The sequence below is a fragment of the Carcharhinus amblyrhynchos genome, chromosome 17, assembly GCF_965287045.1.
Source record: "Carcharhinus amblyrhynchos chromosome 17, sCarAmb.v2.hapA, whole genome shotgun sequence".
Classification (NCBI taxonomy): Eukaryota; Metazoa; Chordata; class Chondrichthyes; order Carcharhiniformes; family Carcharhinidae; genus Carcharhinus; species Carcharhinus amblyrhynchos.
In genome coordinates this window covers 3,159,850-3,181,014 of record NC_137340.1, presented here as the reverse complement: position 1 = coordinate 3,181,014, position 21,165 = coordinate 3,159,850, and the positions used below count along the sequence as shown (strand labels likewise).

The 21,165-nt window shown below is 43.3% G+C and overlaps 1 protein-coding gene across 1 annotated transcript in view; it reads right to left on the bottom strand.

The window, feature by feature from the left end:
* Positions 1-19,579, bottom strand: part of herc4 (HECT and RLD domain containing E3 ubiquitin protein ligase 4) — a 93,237-nt gene extending 73,658 nt beyond the window's left edge. The window contains exons 1-2 of the mRNA XM_080205404.1: positions 19,492-19,579; positions 17,766-18,050 (exon numbers count right to left, since the gene is read on the bottom strand). Of these exons, the coding sequence (XP_080061530.1) occupies positions 17,766-17,991 (226 nt within the window). The 5' untranslated portion in view covers positions 17,992-18,050; positions 19,492-19,579. The remainder of the gene's footprint in view (positions 1-17,765; positions 18,051-19,491) is intronic.
* Positions 19,580-21,165: the final 1,586 nt, after the last annotated feature.

The window sequence follows — 21,165 nt, the reverse complement described above, 5'->3', positions numbered from 1 at the left end:
CTAGGCTTGTACTCGTTAGAGTTTAGAAGAATGAGGGGAGATCTCATTGAGACATATAAGATGATGAATGGGATGGATAGGATAGAGGTGGAGAGACTCTTCCCACTCAGAAAGGACAGTAGGACGAGGGGGCACAGCCTCAAGATAAAGGGGGGGCGGTTTAGAACAGAGTTGAGGAGGAACTTCTTCACTCAAAGGGTGGTGAATCTCTGGAATTCTCTGCCCATTGAAGTGGTGGAGGCTACCTCGCTAAATATTTTTAAGACGCGGGTTGATGGGTTTTTGATAAGAGAGGGGATTAAGGGTTATGGGGAGAGGGCGGGAATGTGGAACTGAGACACGACAGATCAGCCATGATCTTATTGAATGGCGGGGCAGGCTCGAAGGGCTAGAAGGCCTACTCCTGCTCCAATTTCTTATGTTCTTATTAGCCACTTTCTAGCTGAATGGCGCAATTCCAGGATCAAGAGAAAAAATATAACTAAAAATTCTACAATTTCCTCACCTACTTTTTTGGGTCCAATCCCATTTTTGTTTATTACAGTATTTTTTTTTCTAATTTTAAATACAATAAGTGCCTTCCCTCGGTTTATTTTTAAGCTTCCATTCTATTACTGATATTTATGGTCTTTCAAATGAACACAGATATAATGTACCTATTTAATAAATCTGCAGATATCTTATCTAAAACCATACTATCAATGTAGTTACTGGGTCCAGATCTCTCAACCATATATGTAATACACCTATAAAAACTGTTAGCCTTTACCTACACTGAAGTAGGGAAAGGGTTAATGCATTTTGTACCTAGAATATGTCACAAACATAACCTTTCATTTTGACTGATCTTCTCAAGCTTATACTGCTCCTGGCAGTAATATAAGTTATTTGTTCATGACTTACATGCTTTAACTCTCATTTTTATAAAGACAGATAGTTTAATGTGGCTGTTATTTTGTAAACTTTGCAAATCTTACCTACTTGTTTTGGACATCGTTATACAGACGGTAGTTTACCATGCTGGCTTTTGATAGCTGCTGGTGGCAGATTGCGATACCGGCTTTTAACAGGAAGAGTCTTGCTGGGACAGCGGCAATCGCACAAGTAACTTCAAAGACAGGGATGCTGGTAATGCTGCAGAAGGGTTTTGAATCGTGACCAGATTGAAGCCTGTGTCATGACTGCAGCTGCCAGTTGGACTGTGAATCATGATTAAATCTGGAGCTGCATCATGACCAAGGAAGGAAGACCCAGAGTTCTGGCCAGAATGGGAAATTTGTGTCGTGACTGACACTAAGACTCATGATGTATAAATGCCCACTTGTGTTTGTGTTCTATGAGATGTCTCGTAGTCCATTGTAAGGAACCAGTTTCTCCCAAAACTCTGGAATAAACACCAGAGTTTTGAAATAAAAACCACTGTATTTTGACTCACTAACAGTCTCAGAGGTATTATTTTACCAACAACATACATGATTTTATTCATATTCTATTTTTGCAATTCTTCATATTTTCTATATTCTTCTGTTGTTTTCTGTAGATTTTCTAACACTCGGGTTAGCACTTTTCTTGACGTTTGTCTCACTTCTTTTCGTTTCACCTCGTCTTATGTTGACTATAGTTGACAATGACTGGACAAATAGAACTTTTAATCCTTCAGGGCATGTATTGTACTAAATACTTCTTGCAATACCTCCCACTGCTTTTCTATAGGATTGAATGTTAACAGTCCTGCCTAATTTAAAGTCTCCAACTTAGTTTGCTCCCTCAAAGTCAATCCTACTTAAATTTAAAACCTTAGGTAGTGCATATTTTTTCTCTTTCACGTTATTTTATCTTCACATCAAAGTTTTATGGCTACTATTTGCAGAGTATTTCCTTATCTCCAACCTCACAGTCCAGCACATTCCTTACTCCTCCATCTGGAAACACTACCCTTGCAAGTTGGCCTTAACTCCAATACCCACAACTCACAAATGCACTTAAAAAGTATCCAGTTAGGTGACCACCCTGGTTAAAGAAAGAGTAGTGCAGCATACCAGGGGTAGCACCAGGTATACCTAATGAAAAGACAGCCTGATGAAACTGCAACAGCAGACTTAGTGCATGCTGAACAACAGAAACTAGATTCCATACAAGAGCTGAAAAATTTCAATCAATCAGGCCAAAGCTCTGCAATTACTATATCCAGTTGCAAATGTTAGTGAACAAGTAAGCAATTATTAAGTTGCAAATGTTGGTGGACAATTAAGCAAAAATTGATGAAAAAATCCAATACTTCCATCCTCAATGATGCAGACCTGAACACAAATATAAAAGACGAGGCTGAATCATTTAATATCATCTTTAGTCAGACAGTACCAAATAACTGTTTAGTCTTCAGGCGGCCAAATGTCAATCAGCCAACTCAATTTATTCCCTGTGACATTAAAGGCCTGAGTGCAATGGACAGAGGGAACAATTTTGGATGTTTACAATACCCCAATTCTGTTAAGAGGAGCTTGAAGACTAGCTGAGTTTTCTCAATATAGTTTACAATACTGGTAATCTATATAACAATGTGAAAAATTACCAAGCTTGGTCTAGTCCATTAAAGCAAAACAAATCCAACTCTGTCGATTTCTACTAGTTAAGCCTACGCCCAAAATAATGGGAGGTGTTGTCTACAGGTTCATACTCATCAATAACCTGATGCTTAGTTTGGGTTCCTCAGAAACTTAGTTTCAGATATTCACACAAGAACTCATTTCTGGAGGTACAGCAAAAGTGCTTCCATTGACATCAAACAAGCATTTCACTGGATAGTACCAAGGAACTTGCCAACACTATAGTTAAGAAAGCCCACCAACGCCCGAAATTTGGCATGTCAGCTGCGACTCTCACCAACTTTTACAGATGCAACATAAAAAGCATTCTTTCTGGTTGTAACACAGCTTGGTACAACTTCTGCTCTGCCCAAGACTGCAAAGAACTACAAAAGGCCGTGAATGTAATGCAATCTATCATGCAAACTGCCTCCCATCCATTGACTCTGTCTACCCTTCCTGCTGCCCCGGCAAAGCAACCAGCATAATTAAGAACCCCACGCGTCCCGAAATTCTCTCTTCCACCTTCTTCGTTGGGAAAAAGATACAAAAGTCTGAGGTCACGTACCTACCGACTCAAGAACAGCTTCTTCCCTGTTGCTGTCAGACTTTTGAATGGACCTACCTCGCATTACGTTGATCTTTCTCTACACCCTAGCTATAACTGTAACACTACATTCTGCACTCTCTCGTTTCCTTCTCTATGAACAGTATGCTTTGCCTGTATAATGCGCAAGAAAAGTACTTTTCGCTTTTTGCTAATACATGTGACAACAAGAAATCAAATCAAATCAAAAACTTCTATAAAACTGAAGTCAGTGGGTATTAAGGGATGAACTCACCACTGACGGGAATCATGTATCGCAAAGGAAGAGAGTTTTGGCCATTGGAGGTTAATTATCATAGTCGCAGAACTTCAATACAACAACTTCTCAGGATCACATCCCAAACTTAATTACCTTCAACTTTTTCATAAGTAATTGCCCACCCACCATAAAATCAGAAGATTGTTCGTACTGATAGGACATTCAGCTCAATCTCCAATTCTTCAGCTAAATGTTTAGAATGATGGTGTTAAGCAACATTTCAATCACACGAAATTGGCAAAAATGCTGGCCTTGCCAGATGCTGCACTCCATGAATACTTAAAAAAAATTACATCATACAAGTGTCAAGCATAGCACACAACAAACAAGCACATAACCACCTCCCTCCCCCATGACATTTATTAACATAATCATCGCTGAGTCACCCCAACCACAGTGCTGAGAGTCGTGGAAGACAAAATCGTCTGAAAATATCCTGTGAAATGGAATTATGTAATTATAGCACTTGATGATTTGTAGTGCAGGCAAATGCTTCTAGACAACTTCAAATGAGGTGACATGGCGGCACAGTGGTTAGATACTGCTGCCTCACAGGGCCAGGGACGTGGGTTTGATTCCCGGCTTGGGTCACCGTCTGCGCGGAGTCTGCACGTTCTCCCCACGTCTGCGGGGTTGCCTCTGAGTGCTCCGGTTTTCTCTCTCAGTCCGAAAGGTGCGCTGGTTAAGTGCATTGGCCATGCTAAATTCTCCCTTACTGTACCTGAACAAGCGCCGGAGTGTGGCAACTAGGGGATTTTCACAGTAACGTCATTGCGGCGTTAATGTAAGCCTACTTGTGACACTAATAAAAATAGAATTTAAAAATTTTAGAACTTTAAATGGGTGGAATTATTGGACTTCCAAGTGAATAAAAAGATTACTTTTTTCCTTTGTTCACTGTCCATTGCCTTTAGAACTGTGGAAAAAAACAGTTGTATGAAAATCAAAGTGACCTCAGCATTTCCTGCAGTTAATAGGTTAGGATAAAGTAAATATTAGCACTAGGGCATGAACTGTTTCATCTATTCAACTTGAGCATGAATGATGGTTAAAAGAATTGAAACTTCAGAAAGTTGTGTGTTCCTTGGGCTCAGATTATTTAACATGATTTACACTAATTTTAGATTTTGATGCGATCCAATCAGATGAAGATATTTGGAATAACTTGATATGGCAAAGTGGCACCAACAGCGAGAGCACATCTGATCTGAACTTCCCAATTGTGTTCATGGAGGAAACTCCAGGCCACCATCCACCATTATTCATAGTCAAGCTGGACAGATGAGAATAGTTCATGTCCTGGTGCTCATATTTACTTCATCTTATCCTACTAACTGCATGAAATGCTGAGGTCACTTTGGTGATTTGATACTAATGTTTGGTTTATTATGGAGCTCAGCTTAGGTAGCTGGACATCCTGCAGTGCTGAAGGCAGATGCTGTAAATTCCAAGTTTAAATGACATTTTACATCAATTGCAATGTATTATAAATATGTCAGTTTCCGCATGCACACTGACAACACCCAGCTCCAGCTCTATCTCACCACCATCTCGTTCAACCCCTCCACTGTTTCCGCTTTTTCATCACTCAGTACCGATGAGCAGAAATTTCTTGCAATTAAATATTGGGAAGAATGATGCCAGTCTTTGGTTCCCATGACAAACTTTGTTCCCTGGTTACCAATTTCATTCCTCTGAGGTTGAACCAGACTGTTCTGGCCCCACAGTGAGTTTCTAACCACATGTGTGCCACTCAATTTGCCTCGTTCCACCTCTTTAACATGGCACACCTCTATCGCTGCCTCAGCTCATCTGCTGCTGTCTTTGTTAATTTCTAGTTCTAACAGATTTCTGGCCAGCCTCCCACATTCTCAGTCTCTAAATTGGAGTATGTCCAAAACTCTGTTGCATGCATCCATAACCACACCAAGCCCTGTTCACCTATCTCTAAAAGTCCCAGAATTGTACATGTTGCTGTTTAAGCACATCTCCACATGACAGCGGATCTCCTGGTAGCAATAACTACAAGAACAAGACAGGAAATACCTTAGGACATTACATAAAAATTCCTTTATAAATACAAATTGCTGTTATATACATCAGAACTTTAAATCATTGTAACCAATTTTTTCAAACATAATGTGACAGCCACAGTCTCTGAACTAATTTAGGCTACATTTTTAAAATTCATATTTTTATCTCTCATCACAATGTTTGTTTAAATAAAATTATAAATTGCCTTCAAAGATGCAGTAGCATTAAACTTTCCTTGCCAGTCAATAAAGCTAAGCTGTTTTAGAGAGATTAGGGCACTGGTAGAAGGAAGGCTTCATAACCAAGAAAACATATTTGGCACATAGTTCAGTAAAACTGTCCCTTAAATTCATACTGGTCCAAGAGAGAGAGGTGTCTTCAGGCCAAAGTCACAACAGTCTGAAAGGGAGCTCTCACCCGTCATTGCCGCAGGGAGTCGGTGGGGGGGGGGGGGAGTTTGTCCACGACAGGCTAGACTGGGAAGTCAACAATGGATAATAATCGAGACTGGGAATTCAGATGACACAATATCGTTGAGTAGAATCTATTGATTCACTAATGATTCATTCATGTCCTTTAGTGAAGGAAATCTGCCACTCTCTTGACTCTTAACAGCCCTCTGAAGTATCCTTGCAAGCCATTCAGTAATCAAATCACTACCAAGTCTATGAAAAGAAATGAAATCATACAGATCACTGGGATTCATCCTAGGCACCGGAAACAATAACAGCAAACCCAGCCTTGTTGGCCTACAAAGTTCTCCTTACTAACATTTGGGGGCCAGTGCTAAAATTGGGAAGAGCTGTTGCAGATTAGACATGCAATTGCGTGACGTAGTCATAGTTACCGAATCATACTTTAGTGATGATGTCCCAGACACTACCATCCCTGGATATACCCTGTCACAGAATTCCATGGTCCAAAAGTTGAAATTTCACCAAATGGCTGAAATTTCTTATCTCTGGTCCTGCAAGTGTCTGTGTTGGGGACACTCTGCAGTAACTAACAATTGAAGATGGGATAAAAAGCCACATTTCGAAATTAGTCAGTGAGACAAAACCGGCAGCATAACAGATATGGAAAGGCTAAGGGAACAGGTAAAGCTGTGACAAATGGATTTCAATGTCAGCTCATCACTTGTGACCTAAAAAAGGACAGAACAGGGTAGTTTTTACATGGTGAAAAGCTAGAGATGGTGCAGACACAAAAAGACATGAGGGTCCAAGTACACGGGTCATTAAAATGCCTTTAACAGGCACGGAAAAATCAAAAAGGCTAACAGAATGCTGTTTTTAACACCTAGAGGATTAGTGGATGTTATGTTTCATCTTAACAAAGCCCTGGTAAGGCTGTGTACAACGTACTGTGAGCAGTTCTGAGCACCACACCTTATGGACCATACATCTACGTCTTAAATGAAGTGCTACATACGTTTACAAGCATGATACCTGATCTCCAACGGGGTAAATCAGGAGGGGAGATTACACAAATTAGGGATTTATTCCCTAGAATTTAAGTTAAGAGATGATGCATTTGAAGATATGAGATATTAAAGGGGAAGAGATTCAGGGAGATAGATAACGATTATTTCAGCTGTTTGGGGAGTTCAGATTTGGGAACTCAGTCTGAAAATCAGAGCCAAACCTTTCAGGAGTGACATTGTTTGAAACTCTCTTCAATCTTTCTGCTAGATTAATAGTGAATCTGAAATTTCTCATCTCTGGTCCTGCAGGCACCTGTGTTGGGGATACTCTGCTTTAACAATAGACAATGGAGTAGAAAGTCAATCAGACATATCTGTTTGTAATTTCAGTTAACAGTTGATTTTAAAATTAAGCTTTTGTTATAGAGATCAGCTACAGCCTCACTGAATGGCAGAGGAAAAGGGCTCCTGTTCCTACATTCCAAACATAAGGCGGACATAGAGAACTACACATTCATAACATTCAGTTGAATGCAGAATTTTAGGAATTTCGAATAAAATGGCTGAATGACAACATCTTGCATTTGTAAAGCATCTTTAACATTGTAAAACAATCAAAGATGTTTCACAGGAACAGTATCAAAGAAAATTTGGCACAGAAAAAATAAGCGATGAATTCAGATCACAAAAAGTTGCATTGGAGTAGCACATTTTTTGATTCTTTTTAATCCATTCATGGGATATGGACATTGTTGGCCGCCAGCATTTATTGCCATCCCTAGATGCCCTTGTTCAGGGTGTCGTTCGGAGTCAACCACATTGCTGTGGCTCTGGAGTCACATGTAGGCCAGACCGGGTAAGGGCAGCAGATTCTGATTAGAATTCTATTGCACTTCTGATTAGTCTGCCTCATGCCACTTGTCAAAAGCCTTGCTAAAATCCATCCAGACTTCACCAAAAACACTATCTTCGTCAATCCTGTTTGTTATCACCTCAAAAAAATGCAAGCTAACTAGAAAAATTTATTCTTTAACAAAACCGTGCTAATTGCCCTTGATTAATCCATTCATTTCCAAATGCCAATTGATCCTTTTCCTTAGAACTGTTTGTCAATTATTTGCCCAGGCACAAAGTATTCATGCACTATACCTATGTTTTCCACTTTCATGCACAAATTACCTTTTGGTCTCTAATCAGCACTATTTATTCCTTAGTTATCCTCTCACTTTTATGAATTTATAGGAAGTTCTTTGGGCTTTCGGTGATTTTACTTGCCAATATTTATTCATACCCTCTCTTTGCTTTTCCTTTTTAATTTCTCCCCTGCACTTTCTATATTCCTTCAGGCTTTCTGCAGTATTGAGTACTCAATATCATATGCAAGTTTCTCCTTTTTTGATGTTATTCTACTTTGAACACTCTTGGTGTCCCTGGGTTCTAAATTTGCGATAAAAACTAAGTACTGTTACTTAGTGAAAATCTGAAATTAAAAAGGCTGCTGGAAATACTCAGGTCTGGGCAGTAGTTGTGGAGAGAGAAACAGCTTTAATGCTTCAATGATTCCTGTTCAAAATTTAAGGAAGGTATAAATAAATGTGATGAGGTTTCATGCCATTGAAAGGGGGAAGGGAAAGGAGAACAAAAGAAAAGTTCAAGCAAAGGGTAGAGGGCAGGAGAGGTTAAATGACAAAGTGGAACAAAAGGCAAAGGGAGTGGTGATGGTTGGACAAATGCTTTGTCTCTTGTTGCAATGTGTTTAAATACTTAATAATGAACAGCTCTGTCTGAAAGCACAAACATAAAAAAACAAGATTCAGACCCACAGATAGCAGGAAAAAAATGTCAAAAGGAGACAGGGATCATGATGTGAAATGTATGTTAAAACATAGGAACCAAAGTAGGCTGGTCAGCCTGTGCATGATTCAACACGATCATGGCTGATCGGACACTTCAATGTATTTTACACACACTGTCCCCACACCCTTTACATTAACGTTAATCAGAAATCTATCAATCTTTGTTTTAAGCATATCTAATGACTGACCTGCCACAGCCCTCTTGGGTAGGAATTCCAAATATTCGCAAAGTTCTCCGTAAAGACATTTCTCCTCACCTTGGTCCAAGTGGCATCACCCTTATTTTGAAATTGTGTCCCCTGGTTCTAGACTTCCCAACCAAAGAAAACATCTGGCTTGTATCTCCTTCTGTGCTGTAAAATTCTATAATTTCTTTAGCTTTCAATGAGATCAGCTCTCATTCTGAAGAACACAGGCTCAGTTTGCTCAATCTCTCTCTATAAGGCAGTCCTGCCATCCCCAGAACAAGTCTAATCAAGCTCCTATACAATTGAAGCAAGACATCTTTACTCCTGTACTCAAATCTTCTTGCAATAAAGGATAACATTCCACTAGTCTCCCGAGTAGCTTGCTGCACCTGCATGTTAGCCTTCAATGGTTTATGGACAAGGACAGCCCTGTACATCTATACTTTCTAATCTCTCATCATTTATGAAATACTCTACACGTCTGTTCCTTCTTTCAAAGTGGATTCCCTCACATTTTTCCACATTACACACCATCTGCCCACTCACCAAGTTTGTCCAAATCTTCCTAATACACATTCCCATCTAGTTTTGTATCACCCATGAACTTGGAAACATTACATCTGGTCCCCCCATTAAAACCATTGATATATATTGTGAATAGCTGGGGCACAAGACAGACCCTTGCAATACACCACTAGTAACAGCCTGCTAAAGTGAGAATGACCCGTTTACTCCAACTCTCCATTTTTCTGCCTGTAAGCCAATTTTTAATTCATGCAGTATATTACCTCCTATCCCATGTGCTTTTATTTTGCGAATCAATGAAGCCTACTAGTGAGCTAATCCCAGCTGCTATGTTGATGGGTTATCAACATTCCCCCATTGTGTATCAGTCACCTTAGCTCCAAACCATTATGTGGTCATAATAAAAACATGAAGTGGCATGGTGGCACAGTGGTTAGCACTACTGCCTGACAGTGCTCACAACCAGGGTTCGATTCCCAGCTTGGTTCACTGTCTGTGTGGAGTCTGCATGTTCTCCACACATCTGCATGGGTTTCCTCCCAGTCAGAAAGGCGTGCTGGTTAGGTGCACTGGCCATGCTAAACTCTCCCTCAGTGCATCCAAACACGCGCGTTGTGGCGATTAGGGGATTTTCACATTAACTTCACTGCAGCGCTAATGTAAGCTTACTTGAGACACTAATGAATAAAATCTAAACTTTAAGAACTAGGAGCAGGAGTAGGCAATTCAGCCCCACGAGCCGGCTCAGCCATTCAATACAATCATGGCCGATCTCATTTCAGTCTCATCTCCACCTTCCCCTCCCGCCCGTTCCCCATAACACTTCATCCCGCTACTCATTAAAAACCTATCTCCTTATTCAATTTGCTGAGTGTTCTAGCGTCCACTGCACTCTAGGCTACAGAATTCCAGGTTCACAATTCTTTGGGTGAAGCAACTCCTCCTCATTTCTGTTTCAAATCTGCCAGCCCCTAGCATAAAGCTATAGCCTCCCATTCCAGAATGTCCAACATCTGCTCTACCTCTACCCACTCACTCCCAATGAGCGTCTTATTCATAGATTCATAAAACCCTACAGTGCAGAGAGGTCCTTCGGCCCACTGAGTCTGCACCAACCACAATCCCACCCAGGCCCTACTCCCATATCCCTACACATTTACCCACTAATCCCTCTAACCTACGCATCCCAGTACACTAAGGGGCAATTTTAACAGGGCCAATCAACTTAACCTGCACATTTTTGGATTGAGGGAGGAAACCGGAGCACCCAAAAGAAACCCACGCAGTCACAAGGAGAATGTGCAAACGCCACAGACAGTGACCCAAGCCAGGAATTGAACCCAGGTCCCTGGAGCTGTGAAGCAGCAGTGCTAACCACTGTGCTACCATGCCGTCTATCTTATATACCTCAATTAGATCCCTTTTCATTCTTCTAAACTCCACTAAGGAAAGGCCTTATCTGCTCAATCTCTCCTCATAAGACAAGCCCTTCATCCCAGGAATCAACCTAGTGAACCTTTTCTGAACTGCCTCTAATGCATTTACGTCCTTCCTCAAGTAAGGGGACCAAAACTGTACTCAGTACTCCAGCTGCGGCTGACCAATACCCTATATAGTTGTAACAGCATTTCCCTACCTTAATACTCGTGATTGACAGGGATGTTAATTAACAGAGTGGCTTCATATCAGATTTCAAGTGGCAACACAAGAAATCAATTTTCACTAACCAGCCAAAGTGGTGATGGGCTGATCACTTGCCCCTAGATTACAAACAGGAAAGGCAGTGCGTTCTCACAATTACTGCATCAGATGGAACTCAGTTGGACACAGTTCAGGTCTACATTCCAGCGCTCACATTATAGTCAGCATTTATGAGGATAAACCGGGCAGCACAACAGTTGTGGTTATCAGTGCTGCTAAAGAAGATACAGGGGAGAATGCCAGAATAACTTATTTCATGGAAGAGAACTTCCCCCACTTCAAAATTTTTGAAAAAGGACAGTAGAAGGCACTGACCATCATATGTCCAAAACTGACTGCAGGTAACACATCTCTTATTGCTAGTCAGTGTATGCAAGAACACTGATTGCAAAGATCAGCAGCAGCCAAAGGTCGTTAAGATTCTTGACTTTTTAAAAACCTGAGGACTATAGATCTTAAATGTCTCACCAGCCAGTTTCTTTCTCAAAGTCCAGTAGAACACATGAACCTTTGGTAACAAAATTAAAAGTGACTCACTTCATAACCTGAGATCCATTTCCTTGAGGGAACTCTGCAATAAGCCTAATATACAACTCCAGCTACTAACGCAACTCAATTGAAAACAGTATCTTCACCAGACCTGCAAGGTGCTTTTACTACAATGAGCCAACAGGTGAACTACACTTTTGCTTATAACTTGTAAAAAGGAAAACTTTTTTTGAACTCTATCTTTGTGTGCATGCACACAAGTGACGTAAATCGTAGACTATCAAGACGAATGCCTGAATAAATAATTCTCTTTATTTAAACCCACAAAAGCTTATTGCTGATCGTTTAAAAATTGACCCCACACAATGGTTGAGAAAAATACAGCCTTCCAAAAATATACATACCGATTACGCAAGGGAATTATGCGATGGGAATCCATCTGATTCAAGCTTCCTCTTGACCCTGTTCATAACAACAGGCTGTACCTTGCCCAGAATCAGTCCAATGTGGACCACAATTTCTTTTCACTCGTCACCACCCCGAACAACTTGATTGCACAGGAATCAAAATACACAGGGGCAAATAGTAGATAAATTTGCCTGTGAACACCCCCAACAAGTCCAAAACGAATCAATGACATGGCGACCAATGCAAGAGAAGTCCCCCAATGTATATCAGTGGGTAACTGCTCCTCCAATCATAGATTCTGTATCTCCCATGTTCACTGTTTCCAGCTGTTTCAACCACAAGTTCCCACTTTCTCCCACTCCTATTGCTCTTCCAGAAAGAGTATCTATGAGTGGAGAAACAGCAAAGTTGGGAGAGAGGGAAGGAACCTGTGACTGTAAGATCTGGAGCAGCTAATCTCTCTACCACACACAAAGTAGCTGATGGCAGTGGTTGAGATGTACAAAATTATAGTGGGAGACAACTGAAAACTGAGCCACTATGAGTGACTTTCTTTTAGCTGCAGTATTTTTGCAGTTCTACAATCAAAAATGAATGGTTCAGATGTCTGAAGACAGAGCTGACTTTTACAAGGTGCCATGCTCCCTGCACTCCCTCCCCCAACTAAAATGTCAGGCTGGAGCCCTTCTATGATAAAGCCAGCTGCTCCACAGGCATTTAAAGCTCGGTGGGGTGTTAACTGGCTCAACTGAGACTGCCTCTCCTATACAGAAAAGAGCTTCTGCCAGAGAACTCTGCTGTCTCAGCAGTGCCAGGTTTATAGGCAGTCCCTGAAGAAATGGTTAGGGAAGTCTGATTTATCGCTGGGGCAAGACCGGCAGGACTGCGTAACACCTTCACTATCTTCCCCCCATAAAACTGAAGACAGGTCGAGAGAGGGCTTGTGGCTGGTGGGAAGGCCACGTAGTGGATTTTATTAGCCTCTGTCTTCAGACTCATTGACAGAGGAACGTAAAATCCAGTCCATGAGTATATCCTACAGTGTAGATTTTAACTGTAACTTGATCCTTCTGAATTTTGAACAGACAAGACTAAAGCTCAGAGTTTATGATATCAAGTTACAGAATCAGAATTTCTATAGTGCGGAAGTAGACCATTCAACCTAACATGTCTGCACTGACTCTCCAACAGAGCATCCCACTCAGGCACTATCTCTGTACCCCATTAATGCCCCTAACCCACATATCTTGGGATTCAAAGGGATAATTTAGCAAGGTCAATCAATCTAATGTATATATCTCGGACACTAAGAGGAAATTTAACAAGACCAATAAAGCTAACCTGCACATCTTTGGACGGAGCACTCAGAGGAAATCCATGCAGACTTGGGGTGAACATGCAAACTCCAGTCACCCAAGGCCGGAACCAAACCCAGGTCCCTGGCACTGTGAGGCAACGGTGCTAACCACTGTATGGCAACAGTGCTAACCACTGTATCACGCAAACAAGTTTAATTGACTAAGGTAAGCAGAAAATATAGCATGGCCATTCACAAGCTCTGCAATAATCAATGGTTAATTTTCTTCCTGTTTTTCATGCTTCAATCCATGAATCAGAACAAGTTAGAACAAGCTTGAGATTGGTACTGGGGAACTTGCTCGAGTCTATTATCAAGGATTTCATAACAGTGAATCCAGCCAGGCCTGTGACACTGAACCTGAAAGGACACAGTGAATCCAGCCAGGCCTCTGACGCTGAAGGCAGTGGCATAATCAGGCAAAGTCAGCATGGACTTACAAAAGGGAAATCATGCTTGACAAATCTATTGGAATTTTTTGAAGATGTAGCTGGTGGAGTTGACTGAGGAGAACCAGTGGATGTGGTTTATTTAGATTTTCAGAAGGCTTTCGACAAGGTTTCAGCTAATAGACTATTGAGTAAAGTTAAAGCACATGAGATTGCAGGTAATGCACTGTGATGGATAGAAAGCTGGTTAGCAGATAGGAAGCAAAGAGTTGGCAGAAATTGGTCTTTCTCTGATTGGCAGTCAGTGACTAATAGGGTTCCGCAGGGATTTGTGCTCAGACCCCAACTGTTCACATTGCATATTAATGATTCGGAAGAGGGAATTGAATGTACTATCTCCAAATTTGCAGATGATGTGAAGTGGGCAGGTGAGCTGTTAGGAGGATGCAGAGATGCTTCCACAAAAGTTGGACAGACTGAGTGTGTGGGTATCCGCATGGCAGATGCAGTATAATGTGGATAAATGTGAGAGTAATCACCTTGGTAGCAATAATAGGAAGACAGATTATTACTTGAATGAGTGCAAATTGAGAGAGGTGGATACTCAGTGAGACCTTGGGGTCCTCGTGCATCAATTGCTGAAAGTAAGCGCACAGGTACAGCAGGCAGTAAGGAAGGCAAATGGTATGTTGGCTTTCATAGGGAGAAGATTTGAGTATTGGGATAGAGATGTTTTCGCCACAATTGTTTAGGGCATTGGTGAGGCCACACCTGGAGTATTATGCGCACTTTTGGCGTCCTTATCTGAGAAGGATGTCCTTGCTATACAGGAAGTACAGCAAAGGTTTACCAGGCTGATTCCTGAGATGGCAGGTCTGTCATATAAGGAGATACTAAGTTGGTTAGGATTATATTCACTAGATTTTAGAAGAGTGAGAAGTGATCTCATAGAAACTTGTAAAATTCTAACAGGGTTAGACAGGGTAGATTCAGAAAGAATGTTCCCAATGATGGGAGAGTCCAGAACTAAGGGCCACAGTTTGAGGATAAGGGGTAAATCTTTTAGAACTGAGGTGAAGAAAAATTTCTGCACCAGACGGTGATGAATGTGTGGAACTCACTATCACAGAATGCACTTGAGGCCAAAATGTTGTCTGATTTCAAGAAAAAAATTAAACATAGATCTTGGGGAAAGGAAGATCAGGATATTGAATTTGATGATCAGCCAGGATCAGAATGAATACCGGAGCAGGCTCGGACGGCCGAATGACCTACTCCTGCTTCTAGTTTCTATGTTCCGTTGTTGAAATCTCGAGCATTTTAAAGGTCAAGATTTTGTGTGAATGCACACAGCTCTTAACCTTCATGACAAATTTTCAGGAGCTGTACTGACTGAGGCTTTGGTGTTATCACTCTTTCTTAAAGTTAATCCAATCCACTCAATGTGCAACCAGTAACCCAGTGCCAAAAATGGCTGCTATGGAAAAGATAGAAAATTCAGAGCTGATAACTGTGACAACTAGATCTGAATCTCTTATTTACAAATCCAGAAGTGTTCCTGGCCTCAAATTGCGGAAGCAACTTCAATAATATTTCAAGTTACTGAGAAGTTAGAATAATTCTTCCATTCAATTTTGGAAAGCTGAACTCATTGTCATTTTCAGCACACTTTGAATTTTAAGGAAAAACAATTTAAAAAAACTAAACGGTTGTGTAACAACTGGATCGGCTTAGTATTTCTTGTTGAACTGAACCTTGATGGATTTTTATTGCTGTTTAGCAATGGTATCATTTCTCAAGCTTGCACATGAACAGTTTTCTCTTTGTATACGCAGAAAAAATTAATGATCGTTTGGAAAAAAGTAGTCACTGTTAGTAGTAAAAAATAAAGACCAAAAATAAAAGTGAAGGGAGTGTTGTAAATCCTTTCTCATTTTGTTTCTTGAGAATTTCTATCACATGTAAAATCAAATATAGAACAAACTCACTCTACTTTAATAGTGTATTAACCACTAACACTTGTGGGTGCTCCTGTGCTAAATCTATGTGCATCCTAACGTGTTTGCCAGCACTCACTTTAAATAGAAATATTGAGGAGAGAGAAACCTGAAATTGGCAGAAAAAAACCAATGAGTGCTAGAGTGATAACTGCTTGCAATTTGTTTTTTAAAAAGGGAGTTGCAGATGGGGGACTCATTCCCTTGCACAACTTATTTCTAATAATGTAAATAAAATGTTTTAAGTTAGAAGATTAATAGATATCTTAAAAATGTCACAAATACAGAAGGTAACATGACAATGTTACCTTCATCAAAACCAATACCTACACCAATTCAAAAAGAGTTAGTGAGAATGAAAAAGTAACACCTTAGGTAGCCCAAGAAAATCAAAAAGTAGCCTTCAAGATCTCAAGGAAAGTCCTCAAAATAAAATGATCCTTGGCATCTAACACATTTACTTCCCAATCTAGAATCACCAATGACAGCAAGGTGCACTGCAGCAACTGCATGGAGGTGCAACGGTGGCACAGTGGTTAGCGCTACTGCCTCACAGCAGTACCCGGGTTCAATTCCCAGCCTGGGTCACTGTCTGTATGGAGTATGCACATTCACGCCTTGTCTGTTGGAGTTTGCACATTCACCCTTTGACTACATGGGTTTCCTCTGGGTGCTCTGGTTTCCTCCCACATTCTAATAGGTGGATTGGCCATGGTAAATTGTCCTTTAGTGTTGGGGGATTAGAAGAACATGTAGGATTACAGATAGGGCCTGGGTCGGAATGTTATCAGTTCAGGCTTGATGGGACAAACGGCCCCCTTCTGCACTGTAGGGATTCTATTTTTATTCCCAAGATGGTGCCAGAGCTTCTTGTAAGCTGTGCCCAGCAGACCTTCTAATTCTTTTACTCTCGTGCTATGCTTCTAAAACTTCATTCTAACTCTTTTAAACTTTCATTAAGTTGATTTTTCTCTATATCTTGGCTGCAACTCTACATTCTGCATTTTCTCCTTTCTTTCTCTATGAATGGTATGCTTTGTCTGTATAATGTGCAAGAAACAACACTTTTCACTGTATACCAATTCACGTGGGAATAAGTCAAATCAAAATGATTGTATGAACTCGACAAGGCTATACTAACAGCACCTTCCAAATATACAATCCTCTAAAAGGACAAGAGCAGCAGATACCTGGGAACACCGTCACCTGGATGATCTCCTCCAAGCCACTCATCATCCTGATTTGGAAATATATCACCATTCCTTCATTGTCGCTGGGTCAAAATCCTGGAACTCCCTCCCTAACAGCACTATGGGTGTACCTATGTCTCATGGCCTGCAGCAGTTGAGGGTGGTTAGCTTAGCACCACCTTCTCAAGCACAGTTAAGGATGGGCAATAAACGCTGTCTTAGGCAGCAAAGTTCACAGCCTATGAACAAATAAAAGACAATCTCAAAGTTGCCAACAAAAATGTTCAAGCCAAGCATTTGTTTTACTGGTTTCTTCTTAAAAGAGATAAGCTGAAAGAGTTCACTTCCTATACATTTGGTAACCCATTCATTTGACTGAGCAGCAGTTGGCTTTACAGGTGAAATATTTAATAATCTGCATCCAAAGATATTTTCTCCTCTGTACAGATATTACTGTACACCTATCGCCTGAACATTTTCAGTTTCGTCTCCCACCTCTTGTCAAGCACTAACATTTAAGCATTAACAATGAATGGAAAACAAATTTATTTTTGCAGTCTGATACCACAGGAAGTAGTCGTGGCAAGTCACTTACACTTTCAGAAGGAAACGAGATGACTCTTTGAAATAAAAGGAAATAAAAAAGATCTCCAGCCTTTTCTGTTTGCACTTTAAACAATTAGTTTTCCAAATAAGCTCAAAGAATAGAATAGACAAATGGCAGCCAAGATCCCATCTTTGCAGATGGAAGGCTTACCTGGTCTCTTTCTTCCTTTCTCATGTCCCAGTTGACCCAGATCGTTGCACCCACAGGTGTAAACAGTCCCATCATCGAGAACAAAAACAGTATGTAGGCGGCCACAACCCACATCTCGAACCTTTTTGTTTTTGAAAAACTCGCAGGTCCTTGGTTCTAAAACAATCTCCTCGTCAATGCCACCAAGTCCCAGCTGTCCAAACGATGCATTACCCCAACACAACATGTCTAATTCTGTACAGCTTCAATCTCTGCAGCCTTAATCGATCTGTCTTGGTCAGATCTCTGTATTAAATTGAAAGTAAAACGAATAGACAGGTTAATGACAGTGTACAACACAACAGCTCCACTGAACCACTGAATTTCCAGTCCTGCAAGGACACACTGTCTCCAGCTGGTTCCACCTACTTGGCCAGCACATCCTGGCATACGGAGGGAGACTATCTAATGGAAGGGCGTAGAAAGGGCGATTTCTTGGAGGGGGTGGATGGGGAGCGGGATCTCTGGGGGGTGGGGGGGGCATGGGGAGGGGAGGGGGATCTCTGGGGGGTGGGAGGGGAGGGGAGGGGGATCTCTGGGGGGTGGGAGGGCATGGGGAGGGGAGGGGGATCTCTGGGGGGTGGGAGGGGAGGGGGATCTCTGGGGGGTGGGAGGGGAGGGGGATCTCTGGGGGGTGGGAGGGGAGGGGGATCTCTGGGGGGTGGGAGGGGAGGGGGATCTCTGGGGGGCGGGTGCGTGGGAAGGGGGGATCTCCGGGAGGGTGGTGTGGGGATGGGGATCTCCGGGCGCGGGGGGCGGGCCATGGGGACGGGGATCTCCAGGGGTGGGGGGGGCCATGGGGAGGGGGATCTCTGGGGGCGGGGGGGGGGATCTCTGAGGGTGGGGGGATCTCTGGGGGTGGGGGGGGGCCATGGGGAGGGGGATCTCTGAGAGTGGGGGGGCCATGGGGAGGAGGATCTCTGAGGGTGGGGGGGGCCATGGGGAGGAGAATCTCTGAGGGTGGGGGGGGCCATGGGGAGGAGGATCTCTGAGGGTGGGGGGGGGGCCATGGGGAGGGGGATCTCTGGGGGTGGGGTGGGGGGGATCTCTGGGGGGTGGGGTGGGGGGGATCTCTGGGGGGGAGGGGGGATCTCTGGAGGGGGATCTCTGAGGGGGGGAGGGGGATCTCTGGGGGGGGGAGGGGGATCTCTGGGGGGGGAGGGGGATCTCTGGGGGGGGGAGGGGGATCTCTGAGGGGGGGGAGGGGGATCTCTGGGGGGGGGAGGGGGATCTCTGAGGGGGGGGAGGGGGATCTCTGAGGGGGGGGAGGGGGATCTCTGAGGGGGGGAGCATGGGGAAGGGGATCTCTGAGCCAGCGTAGGGAGGGGAATCTCTGGGGGGGGGGGGGGATGGTGGAGTGGGATCTCTAGGAGGAGTGAGGGGGGGGGGTCTGTGGGAAGGACGTGGGGTGAGGCTCTCTGGGGGGGGGGGGGGTGGGATGGTGGAATCTCTGGAGGTGGTGTGTGGTGGGGGTTGCTGGGGAGTTGAGGGGTGGGGAGTGGTTCGATGGGTGAGCTGTGGTGTGGAAGTGGGATGGGCCGAGCACCGCGCGGAAAGCACAAGCCACTCCGTTTGCTGACATCTACCCGCCCTGAAGCCGCTCCCACGGATCATCCCGGGGGGGGTGAGGGAGGGAGGGAGGGGGTGGTGGCGGCAGGGGCGGGGGGGGGGGTTTCGCTCCTGTCACCTGATCCAACAACTTTTCCAGAACACTCGGAAGCAGCTTCTCCCGCCCCGACAAACCGCCGGAAGTGACGCCACAATTCGACCGGGTCAGGATCGGGACCGGGTCAAGATTGTGGCGCGCCAGGGGCGGCCTCCCGCCGAGCCCACCGAGCATGCGCGGCCGCAGCCGGGCCCACCGAGCATGCGCGGCCGCAGCCGGGCCCACCGAGCATGCGCGGCCGCCCAGCTCAACGAGCATTTGCGCCGCAGCCGAGCCCACTGAGCATGCGCGGTCGCTGTGCGCTCCCTACTCAGTGAGCATGCGTGCGTCCATTTTTTTACCGTTGCCAAGTTTCTCATTGAGAGTGTTGTGCTGGGATTGCAGCCCTAATATGTAAACAACACCTTGGCCTGATTACCAATCCTTTGGTTTTAAATCAGATTTCCAAAATCCGCAGTATTATGCTTTTTTTTAGTGGTGTCAAGGAGTCCTGCCAAAAGTCAGTGGAAATAGGGGGCACTCTCCTCTGGTTGGAGTCATACCTGGCACAATGGAAGATGGTTATGGTTGCTGGAGGCCAAACACATCAGCTTCAGGATATCACAGCAGGAATTCCTCAGGGTAGTATCCTGGGCCCAGTCACGTTCAGCCACTTCGGCAATGACCATCCTTCATCATCAGCTCAGAAATGGGATGATTGAACAAAATTCAGCACCATTCCTGACTCCTCAGCTACTGAGGAGTTAGAAATACGTCCATATCCTGCAAGACATGGACAATATTTAGCTGCTATATGGCAAATAACATTCTTGCCCCACAAGTACCAGGGAGTGCCCGTCTTCCACAAAAGAGAATCTAACCAATTCAAAGTTTGAATCCCTGCAATCAGGTATGAGCCACAACACTAAAATAATATGTATTAAAGTATCAAGTCACATTATCTGTAGCTGACTGTGATTAACAATTGAATCTTATCTTTCTCAACTTGTCTGCAAACTTTGACACAGTTGACCACACCATCCTATGATGATGCCCCAACATTGTCTTTCAGTGTGGTGAAACTGCCCTAACTTGTTTCAATCTTATCTTTCTAAACATGGCAAGAGTCACCTGTAATGGCTTCCCTTACTACCCAAATACAGTTATCTAATAGCTTCCCCAAGAATCTATGCTTAGCTCCTGCTTAATTCTCGTCAATATGCCACTCCTCAATAATTTCCTTGAAAAATACAAATTCAGACCCCACATGTGCTCTGATAACATTCAGTGCAATCTCACCACCACCTCTCTGTATCCTTGCAATGTTTCTGATTTGTCACACTGCTTGTCTGAATGTCAGAATTTTTTTTCTAATTAATTAGGAAGATAAGAACATAAGAAATAGGAGCAGGAGTAGGCCATCTAGCCCTTCGAGCCTGCCCCGCCATTCAATAAGATCATGGCTGATCTGTCGTGGCTCAGTTCCACTTTCCCGCCCTCTCCCCATAACCCTTAATCCCCTCTCTTATCAAGAACCCATCAACCCGCTTCTTAAAAATATTTAGTGAGGCAGCCTCCACCACTTCAACGGGCAGAGAATTCCAGAGATTCACCACCCTTTGAGTGAAGAAGTTCCTCCTCAACTCCGTTCTAAACCGCCTCCCCTTTATCTTGAGGCTGTGCCCCCTAGTCCTACTGTCTTTTTTGAGCGGGAAG